This window comes from Pezoporus flaviventris, unplaced genomic scaffold, assembly GCF_033815535.1.
Source record: "Pezoporus flaviventris isolate CSIRO_AGI_PZ_B2104156 unplaced genomic scaffold, CSIRO_AGI_Pfla_v1 ptg000154l, whole genome shotgun sequence".
NCBI classification, from domain to species: Eukaryota; Metazoa; Chordata; class Aves; order Psittaciformes; family Psittacidae; genus Pezoporus; species Pezoporus flaviventris.
In genome coordinates, this window is record NW_026892702.1 from 2,251,298 (window position 1) to 2,268,337 (window position 17,040).

At 50.9% G+C, this 17,040-nt stretch overlaps 1 protein-coding gene across 1 annotated transcript in view; it reads left to right on the plus strand.

Annotated features, from left to right (window-relative positions):
• Positions 1–119: 119 nt before the first annotated feature.
• Positions 120–17,040, plus strand: part of EHMT1 (euchromatic histone lysine methyltransferase 1) — a 115,022-nt gene continuing 98,101 nt past the window's right edge. The window contains exon 1 of the mRNA XM_061479737.1: positions 120–180. Coding sequence (XP_061335721.1) covers positions 160–180 — 21 coding nt within the window. The 5' untranslated portion in view covers positions 120–159. The remainder of the gene's footprint in view (positions 181–17,040) is intronic.

Genomic DNA, 17,040 nt, shown 5'->3' on the forward strand with positions numbered 1-17,040 from the left:
CAGCGTACGGCCAGAGGAGCCCCATGGGGGCCGCCATGCTGCCGCACGCATGCGCGTTGGCCGGCGGAGCGTCTCCATTGAGAAGAATGAGGGGAAAGGGGCGGGGCCGAGGCGTGAGGAGCCGCCGAGGGGGCGGGGCTACGCTCCGGGGCTCCGGCCATGGCCACAGTGGATGCCGAGGTGAGTGAGAGCGGCGGCGTCCATCTACCCGGGCGGGGGGAAGGAAGATGGGGGAGCGTGGAGTGGTATCGCCCAGGGCCAGGCGGGTTCTGTCGGAGTCCGGGATGGGGGCCGTGCCCCCGCCGCCCCATGGTTCAGTCCAACTCCTCTGAGGGGAAGAATGTGGGAGCTGCTGCCATTGTGTGTAGGGGGGCCCGGGACTCTGTATAAGTTACACCCCTCCGCGGTGAGTCAGTGGTATGGGCCATACAGATTCCGGGGTTCCCCCCAATGGGAGCGAGTGCGTGTGGCGGAGGCGGACGGGGGGGGGGCGTCGAGCGGTGATCGCGCTATCCATGTTCCGGGGCCTCCCATGCGGCGTCGGGCGGCGCTGGCGCGGCGCCATCCAGAGTCCAGGGCCCGCCGGGCGCGGCGGCGGCGGCCGGGCCATCGTATGCGCTATGCATGGTCCCGGGCGGCGGGCCTGCGGCCGTGCGGGGGCAGGCATGAGCTATGCAGGGTCCCGGGCCCGGCGCGGCGGCGGCGCTGGGGAGGCCCCGGCCCGGCCCCGTGGCGGGAGGAGCTGCGGGAGCGGCCCCGCCCGGAGCCCGCCGCGGGGAGCCCGGCGGCACCGCGCCGGCAGCGGGATGTGCCCTGTGCGGCGGGCCCGGCGCTCCAGGAACGGGAACGAGACGGGGCTGCGGGCGGGGGGCGGCGGCGGCGGGGTTTTACCTCAGGAAACTCGAGTCTCCGGGGGCAGGGGTAGTTCCGCCGTTCCCTGCCTCACCCCGCTTGACTTCACTTCCACCCGCCCCGCGGCCGCCCGCCGGCCTTGCTGTGCAGCAGCGGTGTGACCCGGGCCCGGCTCCACGGCAGCGGGCTGGGGGTGCCGGCCCGCACAGAGCCCTTGTTCATCCGGTTATAGTGGTCTGGGTTGGAGGGGACCCTAAAGCTCCTCCAGCTCCAACCCCTGCCACGGGCAGGGACACCTTCCACTAGAGCAGCTTGCTTCAAGCCCCTGTGTCCAACCTGGCCTTGAACACTGCCAGGGATGGGGCAGCCGCAGCTTCCCTGGGCACCCTGTGCCAGCGCCTCAGCACCCTCACAGGGAAGAACTTTCTACCCAACCTAAATCTTCCCGATCTATTCTCATCATCAGTATAGTGGTGTAAAATGCAAGGCTTGAGGAGAAAAAATCCTCCCCAGATCCCCCAAGAAAATGAAGTTTGCTGTGTAGTGACAGTTAACCATAATCAGCCAGATCTGTGAATGTCCCGGAGAGCCCACCGTGCAGCTCGAGCAGTGTGAAATCCCACGCGTGGCACACGGAGCTGAGCTGCGCTTGTGGTGGTTCTGTGTGCTGGGCTGAAACTTCTCCTGGTTTCCTTAGCGAATATAAACTGTTTCTGTAAGTCTGCCCTCAGTTAAACACTGGATTGCAGCACGCTGCCCGCTGAGCCTTCATAGACACAGAGGGGATTATAATGCAGGTGTATGGTCATATACAAACTAGCCATGAGCTGGGGACAAGTGGATGTTCTATAACTGTAGCAGGTACCAGTCAGCATCTTTTGACAGCTGGGACAGACCTGACCCATGTGCCAGGCTGTGCCGCAGCCATTCTTGGCTTTCCCTCTGGAATATGGGTTGTGCTGTGGCAGGGAACCTCTGCTCACTGTGGGATGAAGTTTGTGGCGTGGCCACACAGGTGGCATCAGCAGTTCATTGCAAGGCACTGCAAGGACAGCTTGAGTTTATTGCTCAGCCAAGATTCCTCATCTCTAGTGGGAGCTTTGTCTTTATGCGTTCTGTTCCATCACAACTGCACCCAAGGCCTGATCCTGCTGCCATTCCTTTGTGCTTTTGAAGAGGACCGTGTGTTAACCTTCCTGTGTGACAGAGGAGCCAGCCCTCAGGTACTCCGGTGGCGCCAGGGTCCGGTTTTCCCTTTGATACCTCGCTCGGGGTGATTGCTTTCAGGAGAATGGCATGGCTGGAACCGGGGCAGGGGTTGGCTCATAACTCATCAACTTAATGCACAGGTTGGTCTTAGCAGTGCAGGTGCACAGCTTTTAGTTCGGGAAGCATCTTCCAGGAGTGCTGGCGGGGTCTGCTTGCTGTGCAGAGCATCAAGGAACAGGCTCTTGGAATCAGGCTTAATATCCACAGATTTTGCCCTGGATTATGGGGAGGGAATGGTGCCTCATTTGGAGTTTAATTCCTCCCCTCAACCATAAACTCAGTAAATCTGAGGCTGGATCTGCCTTTGCTTATACCCTTCTGATGCCAGAGGTGAGGAGATTGGTATAAATCAGGCTGGAATTCAGACCTGCTCTTTGCTTCCCCAGTGCTGCTGGGGGAGAGCAGGGATGAGCATCCCACAGCTGCAGTGTTCTGCCATGGGCAGTGTGGAGCAGAAGTGAGGGGTTATTGCACTTGGTTGAGGGAGGTGCAGAGGTGTGTTCCTGGGAGGGGATACTTGCTCCAGATCAGATCTGGGTGGGAGGGGGCAGGCTGGAATAGTGCTCTCTGTATGTGTGTGTGTGTGTCTGCAGGGAGAGTCCACACCACCTCTGCAGACAGTTGCTGGCAGGCAGTTCATGCAAGACAAAAACTGTAGACCGGCTTATTGCTAAATCTTACTGTTTGATGGGTGAGGGAGAATCTCTGAGCACCAAGTTCCTCCTCAGTTCTGAGCTGTAAACTTGGGTGGTTATTCTTTTCTGGCTGCCTTGGAAGCTGCCCTGAGTAGTCCCTGTGCTTTCAGCTGCCAGGTGAGTAGCTGTGCTGCAGTCACTGGGTGCAATAACTGCGTAGCTGCAGAGAAGCCTGGTTATGCTGTTGAGTTTCTTCAGCAGGTGTCATAGCCAGGTTTGGGGCTTTTATGTGTTTTAGACCTGCTGCAAGTACAGCACTGAAGATTAAAGTTTATGGAATCTTGTCTTCCTCATCCACTTTTATAGTGCAGGTTCATTGAATTTGATGTTGCTACTCCAGTTTGCATCACTGTGAGGAGAGTCAGCTGACCTTGTGTTTCTGTGTTTCCTAAAACGATGCTTTGCTGTGAGGTTAAAAAGGGAGGTTTCAAGCCATGCTGCCTTCCCTGGGGCTTGTGCTCACCTCAAGAAGGCCGGTGCTGAGCAGGAAGCAAGGTGTGTGTGTGGCTTTGAATGAAGTGGTTCCCTTCAGAACTCACACTGCAGTTTTCATCATTCCCCCCCCATCTGTTCTGATCTATAACATCTTTTTTTCTGGAGATGCAGCTTTGATCTTTCAAGTGAAGTTGTGAGCCACATAGAGGACACGTCTCCCCACTGCTCTGCACCCTCAGCTGAGGCTGGGTCTCCAAGGAGTATGGCACCGCAGCAGCTCCCACCTCTTAAAGCGAGGACTCGAGAGGCCGAGCAGCCTCACAGATCGGGCTGGTGGTGCTCAGGCTCTGCCCTGCCTTTGATCCTTGCTCTCCTCCCCTGCGCCAGCTGGTGCCGGGAGCTCTGTCAGCCGCCCTCCGCCTGTTCAATGAACTCCCGACCGGATTAAGGGGCAACATTCACTCATGTCAAAGCGCTTCCTATTCACGGGTCCCTTGGCTGGAAGGAGGTTGCTATAATAGGCCACTGAGTGCAGGAGTGATAATAGGGAAAGGCAGGACCTAATGAGCGGTGCCTTTAAGCAGTGAGCACATAGGTGATTCCTTCGGTTTCCCACTCTGTTTTGCAGGTGACGTGACATCCAGTGCTTCTTTCAGGCCTGCCCTGTGCTTCCTCCTCTCTGATTTACTCCTGCCAGTTGGGACTGCAGTGAGGAGAGGGCTTTGCTGCCTTTAATGCTGAGTCTGTTTCAGTAAGCTGCAGCAGGAGAGCTCAGAGCACCTTAAACCCCGTCATCTTTCCCCCTTTGCGAGCTTTGGTGGCTGCTTTCCTCAGGCTCCTTAGCGCAGTGAGGTATGTTGATACTACATTGACATGAGCTCGTGAGCACAGGCAATATATGTGTGTTCCCAGTTGTGTTAAATACCTTTTGGGCTACCAGGTTTAATCCACTTGAGCTGTGTCTTTGTGTGGAGAAAGACATTTTTTCCCCTCTCTGATACACAACACCTAGAAAGGAGATTTTATAACTTTATCCACACAAGGCTTACTTTGTTAAGGTGTTAAAATTACACATTTTACCCTGTGTCAAACACAGACTAAGACTGACTTTCCTACCAGGAATTCTTGCATGCTGAGCGAGCTATGGGCTAGCAAAGGCCCTTTGGGAGCTCGCCCTTTTCTTCCACCTACAGAAACTTTAAATAATAACAGAATGGGCAACTGGCTTCTGAAGTGTTAAGAAAGCCTGAAAAGCGCCCTTCAGTTGTGTTCGTTTGTGAGCCAACCGGACTGAAGAACGTTTTGTCAGTGAAGGCAGACTCAAAGGCCTGGTTTATACTTTTAAGAAAGCTCTTCCAATATAATTATTCTGGCTGGAGAGGAGGATTTCTCATTTTTCCCTTGCTGAAATAGCCATACCAATAAAAGTCCGTGCTGTGGATGTAGCTGTATTAGTTTAGAGGTGATTTTAGACCAGAGTAGCTTCTTTTTTTTTGCTTTCCAAAGCAGAGGCTTGGTCTACTTTTGAGAAGTTTTGCCAACTTAATCTGCAAAGAAATTGCTCTCCCTTCCACCAGTGCTGTGTCAGCCCAATTCCCGGTAGAGATGCAAGTACCAGCAAAAACCCCAACAACAAGAAAAACAAAGAGGCAGCTTTTCCATGGGGGAAGTGCTTGGAGCTGCGCTGGCAGGACCCTCACCTGTAGACAGCAGATGTTGGCATTAGCATCCTGCAGGGGTGTACTGCTGTGGGCACAGAGGATGTGCTGGTACCCAGGGGTATCCCACTTCCAGATGTGCAGCTGGTACGGTGGTGATTTGATGGGTACTGTTGAATTGCTGCTGATCTGAAATGCAAATCTGGGGCTTTGCTCTATTATCTTGCCTGGCAAGACCCCTGCTGAGGTTGCTGAATGTGGTCCATATCCCCCCCACAGAAGCAGGGCTGTGAGGGGATGGCAGGAGGTCCTATTCCTCTTGCTTTTCCCTAACAAAGTGCTTGGAGCAGAGCACAGCTGGTGCCTATGGTTTGGGTTACTGTGTTCCAGAAGAGGAGGTGAAAGGGGGTTATGTTTTTTTTGCAGCACATTGAGAGGTTCAAGGGAGCTTTCTGAGTACTTCAATACATGTGCTGGAGAGTTCCTTCTCCTTGGCTGCCTTGTAAGCCAGATGTCACCATGGCAGGGGGTTGAAACTGGATGATCTTTAGGTCCTTTCCAACCCAAACCACTCTGTGATTCTATGAAAGGCTCACTTACCTGTCTGTGCCTCAGGTGGGTCGGGGAGAAGTTGTATGAGTGTGTCCTTGGTGCATGGGCAGTCACGTCCCATTGGTGATGGCCGCTGACTGGTTGGAGTAGAAGAGTTTGCTGCAGGCCTGCTGGCTAACGTGGCTGCCAAGCTCTCTGAAACACACAGCAAACCCAGAATAAACTGTACTTAGAAAGTGCTTGATGCTTGTATTGCTCTAAAATAGAAGGGCTTTCTTGCTTTTAATTAAAAACCTCTAGCATGGGCAAAGCATCAAGGAAGGTCATCCAGAATATCCTGCAAGAAAGCTGGAGAGGCACTTTTGACAAGGGTATATAGTGATAGAAAAAGGGGGAATGGCTTTAATCTGATGGAGGGGAGACTGAGATGAGATCTTAGGCAGAAGTTTTTCTCTGTGAAAGTGGTGAGGCCCTGGCACAGGTTGCCCAGAGAGCTTTAAGCTCCCTTCCAACACCAGCCAGTCTGATTGTGATCTTCTTTTCAGGTGGGAAATGTTCTGATTAGATTCCTTTTTCCTTAATACCCAGCCCAATCCCCACCATTCTCTTGCTGTCTCTCCATACCAGCTCGCTCTGCTCAGGTTTACATGTAGGATAGTTTGGCTCCACAAGGGAGTCTTCATTCAGACACATGCCTGACATAAACTGCAGACACAACGTAGGGCTGAGTGAGGGACTGGCCTGGGGGTGGAGGTGGGCTATTAAATATTAAATCCATCCTTTTCCATATACTGTCCCCTTGCGAAGGAGGTGGCCTCAGAGGCAGTGGTGAGCAATGTTGGTTCAGGACAGGGAGATGGTGGATGGGTAGAGCAGAAAGTTCAGGTCTGCTTCTGTTTGCATACACTGATGATACTGCAGGGACAGCACAGGGAGAGGGAGGACAGTTGCAGGTGGGAAGGAAGTAAATACGGAACAAGATAACCAGGCCGGAATGGATAAAGTCCAAATAAAGCCAAGGAAGTGACTTCTCCTGTTTGTTACAGAGAAATGGAAAATGATGCAAACAGGGATAAAACTAATGGAAGTGGTTGTAGCCTCTTGGGTCAGCCAGGCCAGCATCTGACCCAGGAGGTGGGTATGAGCTTGCTGTGGCTGCAGCATTCAAAACCAACAGCAGAGAGCTGGGGAGCTGAGCAAACTGAGGTGAGAGGACAGTGGTTCCCAAAGGCTGCACAGCAGGTTCATTGCCTGTGATTTGGGGCAGAGTGTTTGAGCCAAGCCCAGAGGCTTGTGATGCTGCAGCAAAATGTGTCTCCTTGTGCTTGTCACGTTGCTAGAAAGAGAAGGATCGTAGTGCTCCTTGCTGCTGAGAATGAGGGCAGCCAGGATGGATGTGATGCTTGAGCCGTCCCTACAGCCAAAGGGAATGCAGCAGGAGAGCAGGGGCACCTCTGTGGGGAGGGGATTGCAGTGCAGGTGTCTGACTTAATGTGCTGTGTTTTGGTCTTGGTTATGTTGAGAGAAACTGTGTGCTGTTCAGAATGCTTTGTAATGAATTTGAGAACTCGTGTTGACGTGGACATGGATTTTAGCATGTTAACTAGCACAGAGGAACCCTGTGACCTGCTGATGCTTCTGAATACCGAGTGCAATGAAATCCTTTGTTTTCCCCATCTTCTTTTCCTTTTCAAGCCTGAGCTCCTGGATTCTTGAGTCTCAGCTACCTTCTTCCTCTCCAGTCACGCATTTCTACTCCTTACAGTGTCAGAGCAAGCTTTAATAGGTAATTTCTCCTAAAGGCTCAAAGCCAGAAGGCAAATGACCCAAATGTTTTACCTAACTTCGGTGGTCATTGGGGATATTTCATTCTGCCAGCCCAGCCTGTTCAGAACTTACAGTCAGCTTCTCTCCAAAATCATGCACGTGGATATGATGTAGGAAGGATTACTGGGTTTCCAAATTACATGCTTCACCCTGCTGTTGATTTGGGAATTGAAAGTACATCTGTCACAGAACCAGGAGGTGCTTACTGAAATGTGATGTTGGTTGGTGTCTCATGAATGCAAATACTTGAAGGCCTTTGACCAAAGGTTTTGATGCTGCAGTAGCTCAGCCCAGGTGTGACTGGACAGCAAAGGCATATGGATTTCTTATTTTAGTTTATCCTCTAGATTATCTCAGTTCCTGGGGCATGGTTACCCAAGGCATGGTTTTATGCTGCCCTTGACTGAAGTTCATTCCCTGTGAGTTTTGCTTCAGACACAGGGAAGGGACCCACAGGAAGGTGCTGGGGGCTGGCAGCAGGCTGTGAGATAGTGCTCAAATACTGGCGAGGGTAGCACCTCCAGCCTGGAGGTCATCAGGACCTGCACTAGATGGGTGTTTAAGTCACTTGTGTTTCTGGGACCTGAGAAATGAACTTGTGATGCATTTCATCTGTCCAAGGGGGTAGGTGGCAAATTTACACCTTGTCAGATGTGGTTTTATCAGTGGGAAGAAGAGAGTATCTGTATTTGGGAGATGAAAGCATTAACATGCAGGCTATGAGCTGATTTGTTTGCTTTCATCTAGTACCCTGTCGGCCTGTGAGTTTGAACATAAGCCTCCAGATTACAGGAACATAAAGAATGAATCTAAACAGAAACTTGGCATAGTAGAAGGTGTCCCTGCCTGTGGCAGGGGTTGGAGTTGAGTGAGCTTTAAGGACCCTTCCAACACAAACCAGGCTGGGATTCTATGAACTAATTTATTAATTGAGGAGCATTGCTAGTATTTGATAGATGAAATCAACACCCAGAGGGCTTTGCAAAACACCACTGCTGAACTGGTAACTAAGACATGAGGGGTTTTTAGTTGCAAATATGTTTGTAATAGCTTTTGTCAACTCTTGTGTGGTAAATGTTAAGGATTGGCAAATTCCATTCATTAGGAATCCTTTTGTTCTTTGGCTTAGGAAGGGTGTTTCTTACTATTGCTGGGATGCATTGTTTCACACTGGTGCTTTAATGCCTCTTTAATATGCAAAGATGACTGTTTATAAGCAGATGTCCTATAGGACCTGGGGATGACATCTGGAATATTTAATCTTTCATACCACACGTTGAGGAGCAACAACGGATGTTCCTTTAAAGATGGCCTTTGGATGAGATGTGCTATTTGAGGTAATATTTATTCTTGCTGTGGTGCCAGATCCCGTGGGGAAGAGCCATGCTGGCTTTTAACCAACATCCCCAGGACCAGGGAGCAAGCACACTGCTGCTGAGCACGTTTGTGAAGATGCCTCTGCTTGCCTTGTGAGGATGTGCATGGGGAGAGGTTAATGCAGCCGCCAGCTCGCAGCCTTCGACACGGCCAGCCGGGGGTCGCATTCTGCCTTGGTGATTTCCACTTGGTTTTCCTCTCACTGCAAGTTGTATTTCCCATCTTCGTTTTGTAATTAGGCCTGTCACACACAGTGTGCTCTGTGCCCAGCTCCCGCACTGGGGGATTTCTTTGTTTGTTTTATAGTCTCCTTCCCTATTGAAAGTACCCTTTGTGCTGGTGATAGTTACATTCTTGGGTTTCTAATGAGTTGAATTTCTTGAGTTTGATGCTTTTTACCATGGAGCTCGATGTTGATAGGACGTTAGTGTTAGCCAGTTATGGCTTTTATTAAAAACAGATTGGTTTGAGGCCTTTTCAAATCCACACCTCTAGACTATCCTCATGGAGGCTCTTTTATAGCCATAATTTACCCTCTGCCCCTGTGTTTTGTAGACTAAAATGTTACCTGTGGCTTCAGATGTAGATGCGGGTGCTTTACATGGTGACACATCGCGCGTTACATTGCTGTTGCTGCTGTTTGTCCTGGAGTTGTGGCTCGAGGCTGCCGTCAGAGATGACACACGACCTAAAGATCCTCCTCGCCCCCAGCCACCATGGGGGCTTAAATACAGGTCTTGGTGTGATCCCAGAGGCTGTGGAGGAGGAGGTGAGGAGGAACGAGGGTGATTTGTCAGCTCTGAGGCTTGGCGAGCACTGGGAAGCTGTAGCAGCCAAGGAGCCTTTCTTCCCGGGGCCTTTGTTTCCAGCCACGCTCGCGATGAAAGGCAGGAGCGGCTCCTCCATTGGCTGCAGGAAACCACCTCCCCATGCGGCACAAGGCCCTGATGAACACGCGCCGCGGCTGGGCGCCAGCGTGGATGGGCTCCAGTGCAGAGCGGCCCTGGCAGCAGTGAGCCCCAGGCTCCAGCTCCTGGGGTGCTGGCTTCTGCCAACACAGCCTCCTGCAACTGCAGCTGGGAGGGAAAACAGCTGGGAGAGGGGTTTTACATCCTGTGCCCTGAAATGCACCTAGCGCAGACAAGCAGCACACCCTGTGGTGCCTCTGCTCAGTGATGGTGGCAGGACACAAAGGGCTTGGATGTTCCTGGCCAGCTCCTAGGGCTAGGGAGGGTTGATTTGGATCCCTCACAGCGTGATTGTGGCCCAGCAGCATAGTTGTGTCAGTAGCTTAATGCTGATGCAGGCTCTGTTGGTGTAATTTGCAGACATCACCAAAGAGCTGCTTGCAGGAGGCTGTGTTGTCTGTGTGTATTTGTGATCAGAGGGGCTGGAGCAGCTCTGCTCTGGAAGCCAGGCTGAGAGAGCTGGGCTGGGTCAGCCTGGAGAAGAGAAGGCTCCTGAAGGGGAGACCTGAGAGCAGCTCCAGTGCCTAAAGGGGCTGCAGGAAAGCTGGAGAGGGGCTTGGGACAAGGGCCTGTAGGGACAGGCCAAGGGGAATGGCTTTAACCTGCCAGAGGGGAGACTGAGATGAGCTCTTAGGCAGAAGCTCTTCCCTGTGAGGGTGCTGAGGCGCTGGCACAGGGTGCCCAGAGAAGCTGTGGCTGCCCCATCCCTGGCAGTGTTCAAGGCCAGGTTGGACACAGGGGCTTGGAGCAAGCTGCTCTAGTGGAAGGTTGGCAGGGGGTTGGAACTGGATGAGCTTTAAGGTCCCTTCCAACACAAACCAGGCTGGGATTCTATGATTTATACATTGGATGCCCAGGGATATTCTGAATTCTTCTTTAAATGTCAAAAACTCCACAAGTGGAAGTTGGTTTGGAGCTGCCAAGAGCCACTCCTGATGCAACAGCTTCGAAAGAGAAATGTGGACGTTGGGAAGCGCCTGGCTCCTGCCTGGCTCCCTGGTGAGTCAGATATCTGAGCTTGCACTGGGATGGTAATGCTGATGCAGTTGCTGATTGCTGCCAAAGCAAGGAGTCCACACAAGGAGATTAGACAACAGCCCTTTTCCCTGCTGGGCGCTCATTACCATTTTCTTGCTGATGTATTATTAATTAAGCTAATTTTTATTGCCCTGTAAGTATAGATGGTGCTTTGCAAGCACAGAGCAGAACCTGCTTGTTTCCCAGAGTTTCTGAAGTAGGTGTTGGGCCTTGTGCAGGATGAGAGTGCTGGAAAAACTGACTGTGCAGTTGAAGTAAGGTAAACCTCTGGGTTTTGTTTTCTTTTTCCTCTTACTTAGCAGACATCTGGCTTTGGGGCTGGTGAATGTGGAGCTCTACGAGCAGAGAGCTGAGGCCCTGTAAATGCCCTGAAGGCAGAATTAATGCGGACAGATAATAGGACTTAAGTGCAAGGAGTTTGCAGCACTGACCTTCCTCAAGACAGAAGATTGCATAGACTGAAGTAGAGTGTTCCATTAGAGTGTTGGGACCTGATCCAGCCCCACGGGTGTGGGGCAGGCAACAGTTTAAACAGGAGAAGTTCAAGGACTGGTTGGTGGAGCCTGATGATGAGGCTTAGAATGCGTCCCTGCTGAAGAGCTGCTGTGCCCAAAACACTCTGTAGTCATGTCAAATGCCAGTGAATGGGAGCTCTGGTAATTGCGCTGGCACAGCCATCAGTGCTTTGTCTGCTGAGGCAGTGGCCCCACTGCCAGGAGCAGCCATGTGCTGCCTGTGCCCATGTGGCTGCTCTCATCTCTGAAGCTGTTGTGTTGGATCTGATTGGGATTGGGGTGTTTGGTAGTCCAATGAATTCACTGGGATCAAGTGAGGCCTGCGAGGTGGCTCTTCATCCCAACATACCCCTCAGTCCCTGGTGTGCTGGACATCATAGGATTACCCCTCCTTGGGGTAAGCTTGGGATGCTTTTCCCATCCGTAAAACAGAGGGATTATCTTTACGAAGTTCTAAGGCTTAACTGGGTGCTAGAAGCCTTTAGCTGGAAGTGTAGACATGCAGGATGTTGGTTTTTAAATGTGCAGCTTACCTTCATTGGTAAGAGATGGCAAGTTACACAAGTCCTGATGTTCACTGTTTCATGTGCTCTGGGTTCTGGCTTCATTCCTTGAGATCGTGTTTGGGCCTGATGAAGAGAAATCAAAAACTTCTAGAATCACTTTGTAACACGTGAGCTATATGTGATCAAAGTTTGACTCCCAGTGTCCAGCACCCCTTCTTTGGACTGCTGATAGCAGCGCTGGACTTTGGAAGTGTGATCTGTAATATTTCATGTGTTCTCTTTCTCTATTTTTAGATGAGGTGAACGTGTCCTGTCCCAGTCTATGCGGTCATGAGAAAACTACAATATGGTGTCTATTGTACAGACATTCTGTGCTCCTTGCTGGGAAAAATCCATTTTTGAATAAACAAATCCACTTTGACAACCTGCCACTGACTTCTCTAGAGCAAAACACTGGGTAGGAAGGTCTCTCTTTGATGAACTTGTCTTTTTTGGTTGCGTGGCTGTGCAAGAGCAGAGCTGTTGGAGCTGGAGGGTCAGGCCTAGCTTCAGGGTGCAAGTGAGTGGAGGAGAATAGGGAAGGGACTAAAAGGAACTCAGAGCCCTCTACGAGCATCCTGCAGCATCACCTTTGTCACCCTGAGAGCCCATCTCTGGGTCAGGTTCCTCCCAGCCATGGTGTGGCTGTGCCTTACTGGGCAAACACACTGGGGGAAGCTCTGCTCTGCTGTTTTGTTCAGCTGCTTTATGGTTTTGAATGAGACCAAGCCCTTAATATTTTGGCCTGAATTCACAATGCTTTTTCCTCTGTGCGTGACAAACCCATGTGGTTACAGTCTCTTGCTCAGCCTGGGTAGGATCCACGTGCTCATGGGCTGCTGTCAGTCAGGTTCCTAATGGAACCTTGCTCCAGCAGATGTGCTTTGCTTGGCTCTGGGCATGAGAGTGGGAAGGAGTGTGTTAGACTGAGTGCTAGAAGTTAAATTGGGTGGAAGGAAAATCAACCCAAACTGTTTTGCACTGCATTATCAGAGCTTTGGGTAGGGTTGGCCAGCGTAGGCCATGGCTTCTGTTAACTGTAGATATCCTTGTGTGTTACAGCACCAGAGCAGCAGAGACGGGATGAAAGGGTTTTCTGCCTCTGCCACATGACATGACCTGTTCTGTAGGCTTTCAGCCACATGTGTCTCAACAGGTTGCTCTTTCAGTGTTGTTGGCCAGGGGCTGTTAGGCATAGGCCACCTCTGCAAATGAATTTCTAGGAATACAGTCACCTGCCCATTTGGTTGCCTTGGGGAGACCTTAGAGCAGCCTTCCAATAGCTGAAGGGGCTGACAAGAGACCTGGAGAGGGGCTTTGGACAAAGGACAGGACAAGGGCAATGGCTTTAACCTCCCACAGGGGAGACTGAGATGACCTCTTAGACAGAAGCTCTTTCATGTGAGAGTGCTGAGGCGCTGGCACAGGGTGCCCAGAGAAGCTGTGGCTGCCCCATCCCTGGCAGTGTTGGACGGGGCTTGGAGCAACCAAATCTTGGATTCTATGAACTCGATGTAGGAATGAGCCTGTGGTGCCTCTTGTAATGGGACATTGCAGGTCCAGATCAGGCAGAAGAGGAGCTCAGCTGTGTGCTGTGGGGTGTTCTGCTGTAGTTACACAGCGTGGTTAGACAGGTAGGTTTTAATCTTGCAAACACACATTTGAGTAATAAGTATTACTACACCATAGCATTCAGTGTTACAGGGGGAGCTGCTTGGCAGTGACATAGTGGCTCAGATGCTGCTGTGCCTTGGGTATAGGGTTGCACGTCTAAGCCCTGGATGTGCAGGTAGATGCCTCCATCTGGGAATGTCTCTTGGTAAGGCTGTGCAGGTCTCTTCTAATGGTTGAGTGTGGGTGCAGTTTTGCTGGCAAAATAAGCCCTGTTGAGTGGAGCAAGCTGCTTCTGTGGCATGAAGACCTCTCAGCTAAGGGCTCCCACTGAGATCTGTTCCTCACAGCCCGCCTGAGCAGAGCAGAGAAGCCAGAAAGATGACGGTGGTGTGTTTTAACCAGTAGTTGCAGGTTTTTGGCCGCGAGCCATTTGATTTGTAGAAATAACCATTGACGGGATGATCGTGGCAGTTCCTATGCATGTTGAAAGCTATTAATTATATTAATAATATTAAATACTGTTAATTTTGCATTGAGAGAGCTCATTTACATACATCTTTTAGCATACACAGACTGAACTTCTACAAACACTAACAGGCAGTTAGCACTTTTTTACTGGTGTAGCTAATTCCTGTGCAGACAGGGTTTAGCTGTGTTGGTATAAGCTGGCATAAATGTGGCTGCGCTGCACATCACGTAAGGGTGTTGACCCAAGCCATGTTGATAGGAGCACGTTTGTGTTGGTATAACTTGGAACAGGCTTTGAATCGTCACAACAGAACTGTCATGCTCTAAAGGGTGCCTCTGTCAGGTGTAGCTTAAAAGATGCTAAAATTGTGGTTGGACCAGTAGTCAGGTCATAGAATTGTAGAATCCCAGCCTGGTTTGTGTTGGAAGGGACGTTAAAGCTCCTCCAGCTCTAACCCCTGCCATGGGCAGGGACACCTTCCACTAGAGCAGCTTGCTCCAAGCCCTGTGTCCAACCTGGCCTTGAACACTGCCAGGGATGGGGCAGCCACAGCTTCTCTGGGCACCCTGTGCCAGTGCCTCAGCACCCTCACAGGGAAGAACTTCTGCCTTACATCTAACCTGAATCTTCCCTTCAGATTGAACCCATCACCCCCTGTCTGTCACTACAGTCCCTGATGAAGAGTCCCTCTCCTTGTAGCCCCCTTTAGACACTGGAAGCTGCTCTGAGATCTCCATGCAGCTTCTCTTCTCCAAGCTGAACAGCCCCAACTTTCTCAGGTCCTTGAACTAATTCACTTATTTTTTACATTCTACTATTCCAGTGTCTCTCATTCCATGTGTTTGCATTTCTCTGTGTTTGGGGTTTTCTTTTTAACAGGGAACAAGCTATTTTGGGAACACAGAAACAAAAAGCTGGAGCGTAGATCCAGGCAGTGTGAGGCTGGACCACATCCCACCCTCCTTTGCTTTGCCTGCTGGGTGAAAGGTGTGTGGTTGAGCGCAACAGAGGAGGGAATGACTTCCAGAGCTGTGGGCAGGCACGCTGGGAGGCATCTGGGCCTCCATACCTGGCTGTGGTGGAAGGTCACTGTCACAGTCGTGGGCTGTCAGGGCCTTTGGATGAAGTTGCTGCAAACCCCTTCCATTTTCCTGAGGTCCGGATCCTCACTGTGCATTTGGGAGCATTGGGCTCGGGCCTCTGGTTTCTGGGCAGGGCAGGTACTCGGTGCTGTGATCCTCACTAGTTCGTGTATCTTCACCTTTGAATTTGAATTCAGAGGATGGATAAATAATCACCCTCTTTGTGCTTGGTTGGTAACCTGTATATGTGTTACAAGCCAGAGGAGAGGCCGGTTCACCTTTGAGCCTTCATCCTTGCAGCTGGTCTTCCCTTTGCGAGCTGTCATGCTCACTGTCATCAGCCCCCATGAGCAATTTTGTCTTTATCAGCTTCACTAAACCATTGGCTTAAGCTTTGAAAAACAAGGTTACTCAATTTTTTTTGGCTTTCGTACTTCAAGCCAGACGCCTCCAGGACTTCCTCTCTGCTGCTGCTGCTGCCTTTGTCTGAGTGGTTCTTAATCCCATGCCAGCAGGATGTAAATGTCTATAGCAATAGGACTATTGCAAGTGGTTTGCCTTTCTTAGCTACCCCTCGGAGCCTCCTGGAAGTAAATGGCAGGCAAATGTTGAAAGCCCCTGGGGTAGGTGATAGGAAGCCTTGGTGCAGAGGGACAGGTTTTGCTAAATGAAGATAGGACCCCCTCAAACAGCCCTTGGTTACCTCGAGAGGCAAATCGGAGTCGGTCACATCCTTGCAGCCAGTGTAGGGCAAACCAGATCCCTGTGTACGTGAAGTGTGGGGATCTTCTGAACTCTTCTGAAGTTCTCCTGTATCAGAACTGGTGCTGCAGACAGCATGATGCAGCAAACACAACCACCATGGGCTGATTTTGACAGCGGGTTGCCTGCTGTTTCCTGTCCTCCCTGTACTCCAGTGTGTAGTATTTACAATTAGGGCACTGCACACATCTCTGGAGTTGTGTCTCCATGCTAGAAGTCCCAGAATCAGTCTGCCTTGAGGATTGCTTTCTAGAGCATCCGTATTCATTGCAGCCATATGGGCCAGTCTAATAAGCCCTGAAAGATGCAGTGAGATCCCATTTTGTCTACCCTGCCCAATGGAGTGGTGGAATTTACCCTAAATTGGATTCTCCAGTGAGAGGTACTCTGACCACATCACCTTCTGCACCCGCAGCCTGCCAGATATGCAAGCAGGGATTTCCTTTGCCTTTACAGAAGTATGTCCCTAATTCCTGCCTCTCTGCACCACAGTGAGCTGTGAGGTCTTGGACTGCAGTGGCATGTTCGTGCTGGGCATGACAGAATGGATCATAAAGAGGAACAATGCCTTGGTCAGTTGTGGAGCTCCTGATAAGAAGCAGACATGGGGCTGAGCTGTTGCGGTTTCTTACCAAGATGATGGGCTTGCTAAATTATCACTCTACCCACCAGAAGTGTTGGAGATAGCAGCTGCCTGCTCTAAGGGAGGTTTCTCGGTCCCCTTTTACGTCCTTGCTACCTCCGTGATAACATCCTTGGTGGGGCTGTGGAGCCCTTTTGGTCTGTGCTCTGGTTTCTAGCCTTTCTTGCTTTAGTAACACTTTGAAGACCCAAAGCAGCAGGATTCTGGTGCTAACGTGATGGTTTAAAAGAAGGAAATCTAGTACCACAGATCCTCACCAGCATTTGTAAGATATGGTCACAGCTTGAGATGGGAAGGGTGAACAGCAGGTTGTGATATCTCATAGTCTTGCAACTGGCATTGTTTTCATCATAGAAGATGAGAGATAATCTTACGTTACTGCCACATTGATGGTGTGTAATGTGGCTTATTTTCCTTACTGTTTTGCTTTTGTGGAGTATGACAAGGCAGGTTAGGCTGAGGCTCTGTATCCACTGAAGCCAGGCCACTGCAGACAGCATGGTTGCTCTCCTTTGTGGGGAAATAACTAGTTCAGTGCTCAGCAACTCCAGCTGCTTTGCAGGCTCCTCTTCAGAGCTGTGCTACCACCAGCCTGTCCTTACAGCATGGATCCACTGACCTGCTCCTGGCCCTGCTCATCTACATGTTTAGAAGGGGGAGAAAAGGGAATTTTATACCCCCAAAAATGCAGGTATGTGTGAAAATAACTGAGAGGCTGCAAGACCCATGAACCTGCTGT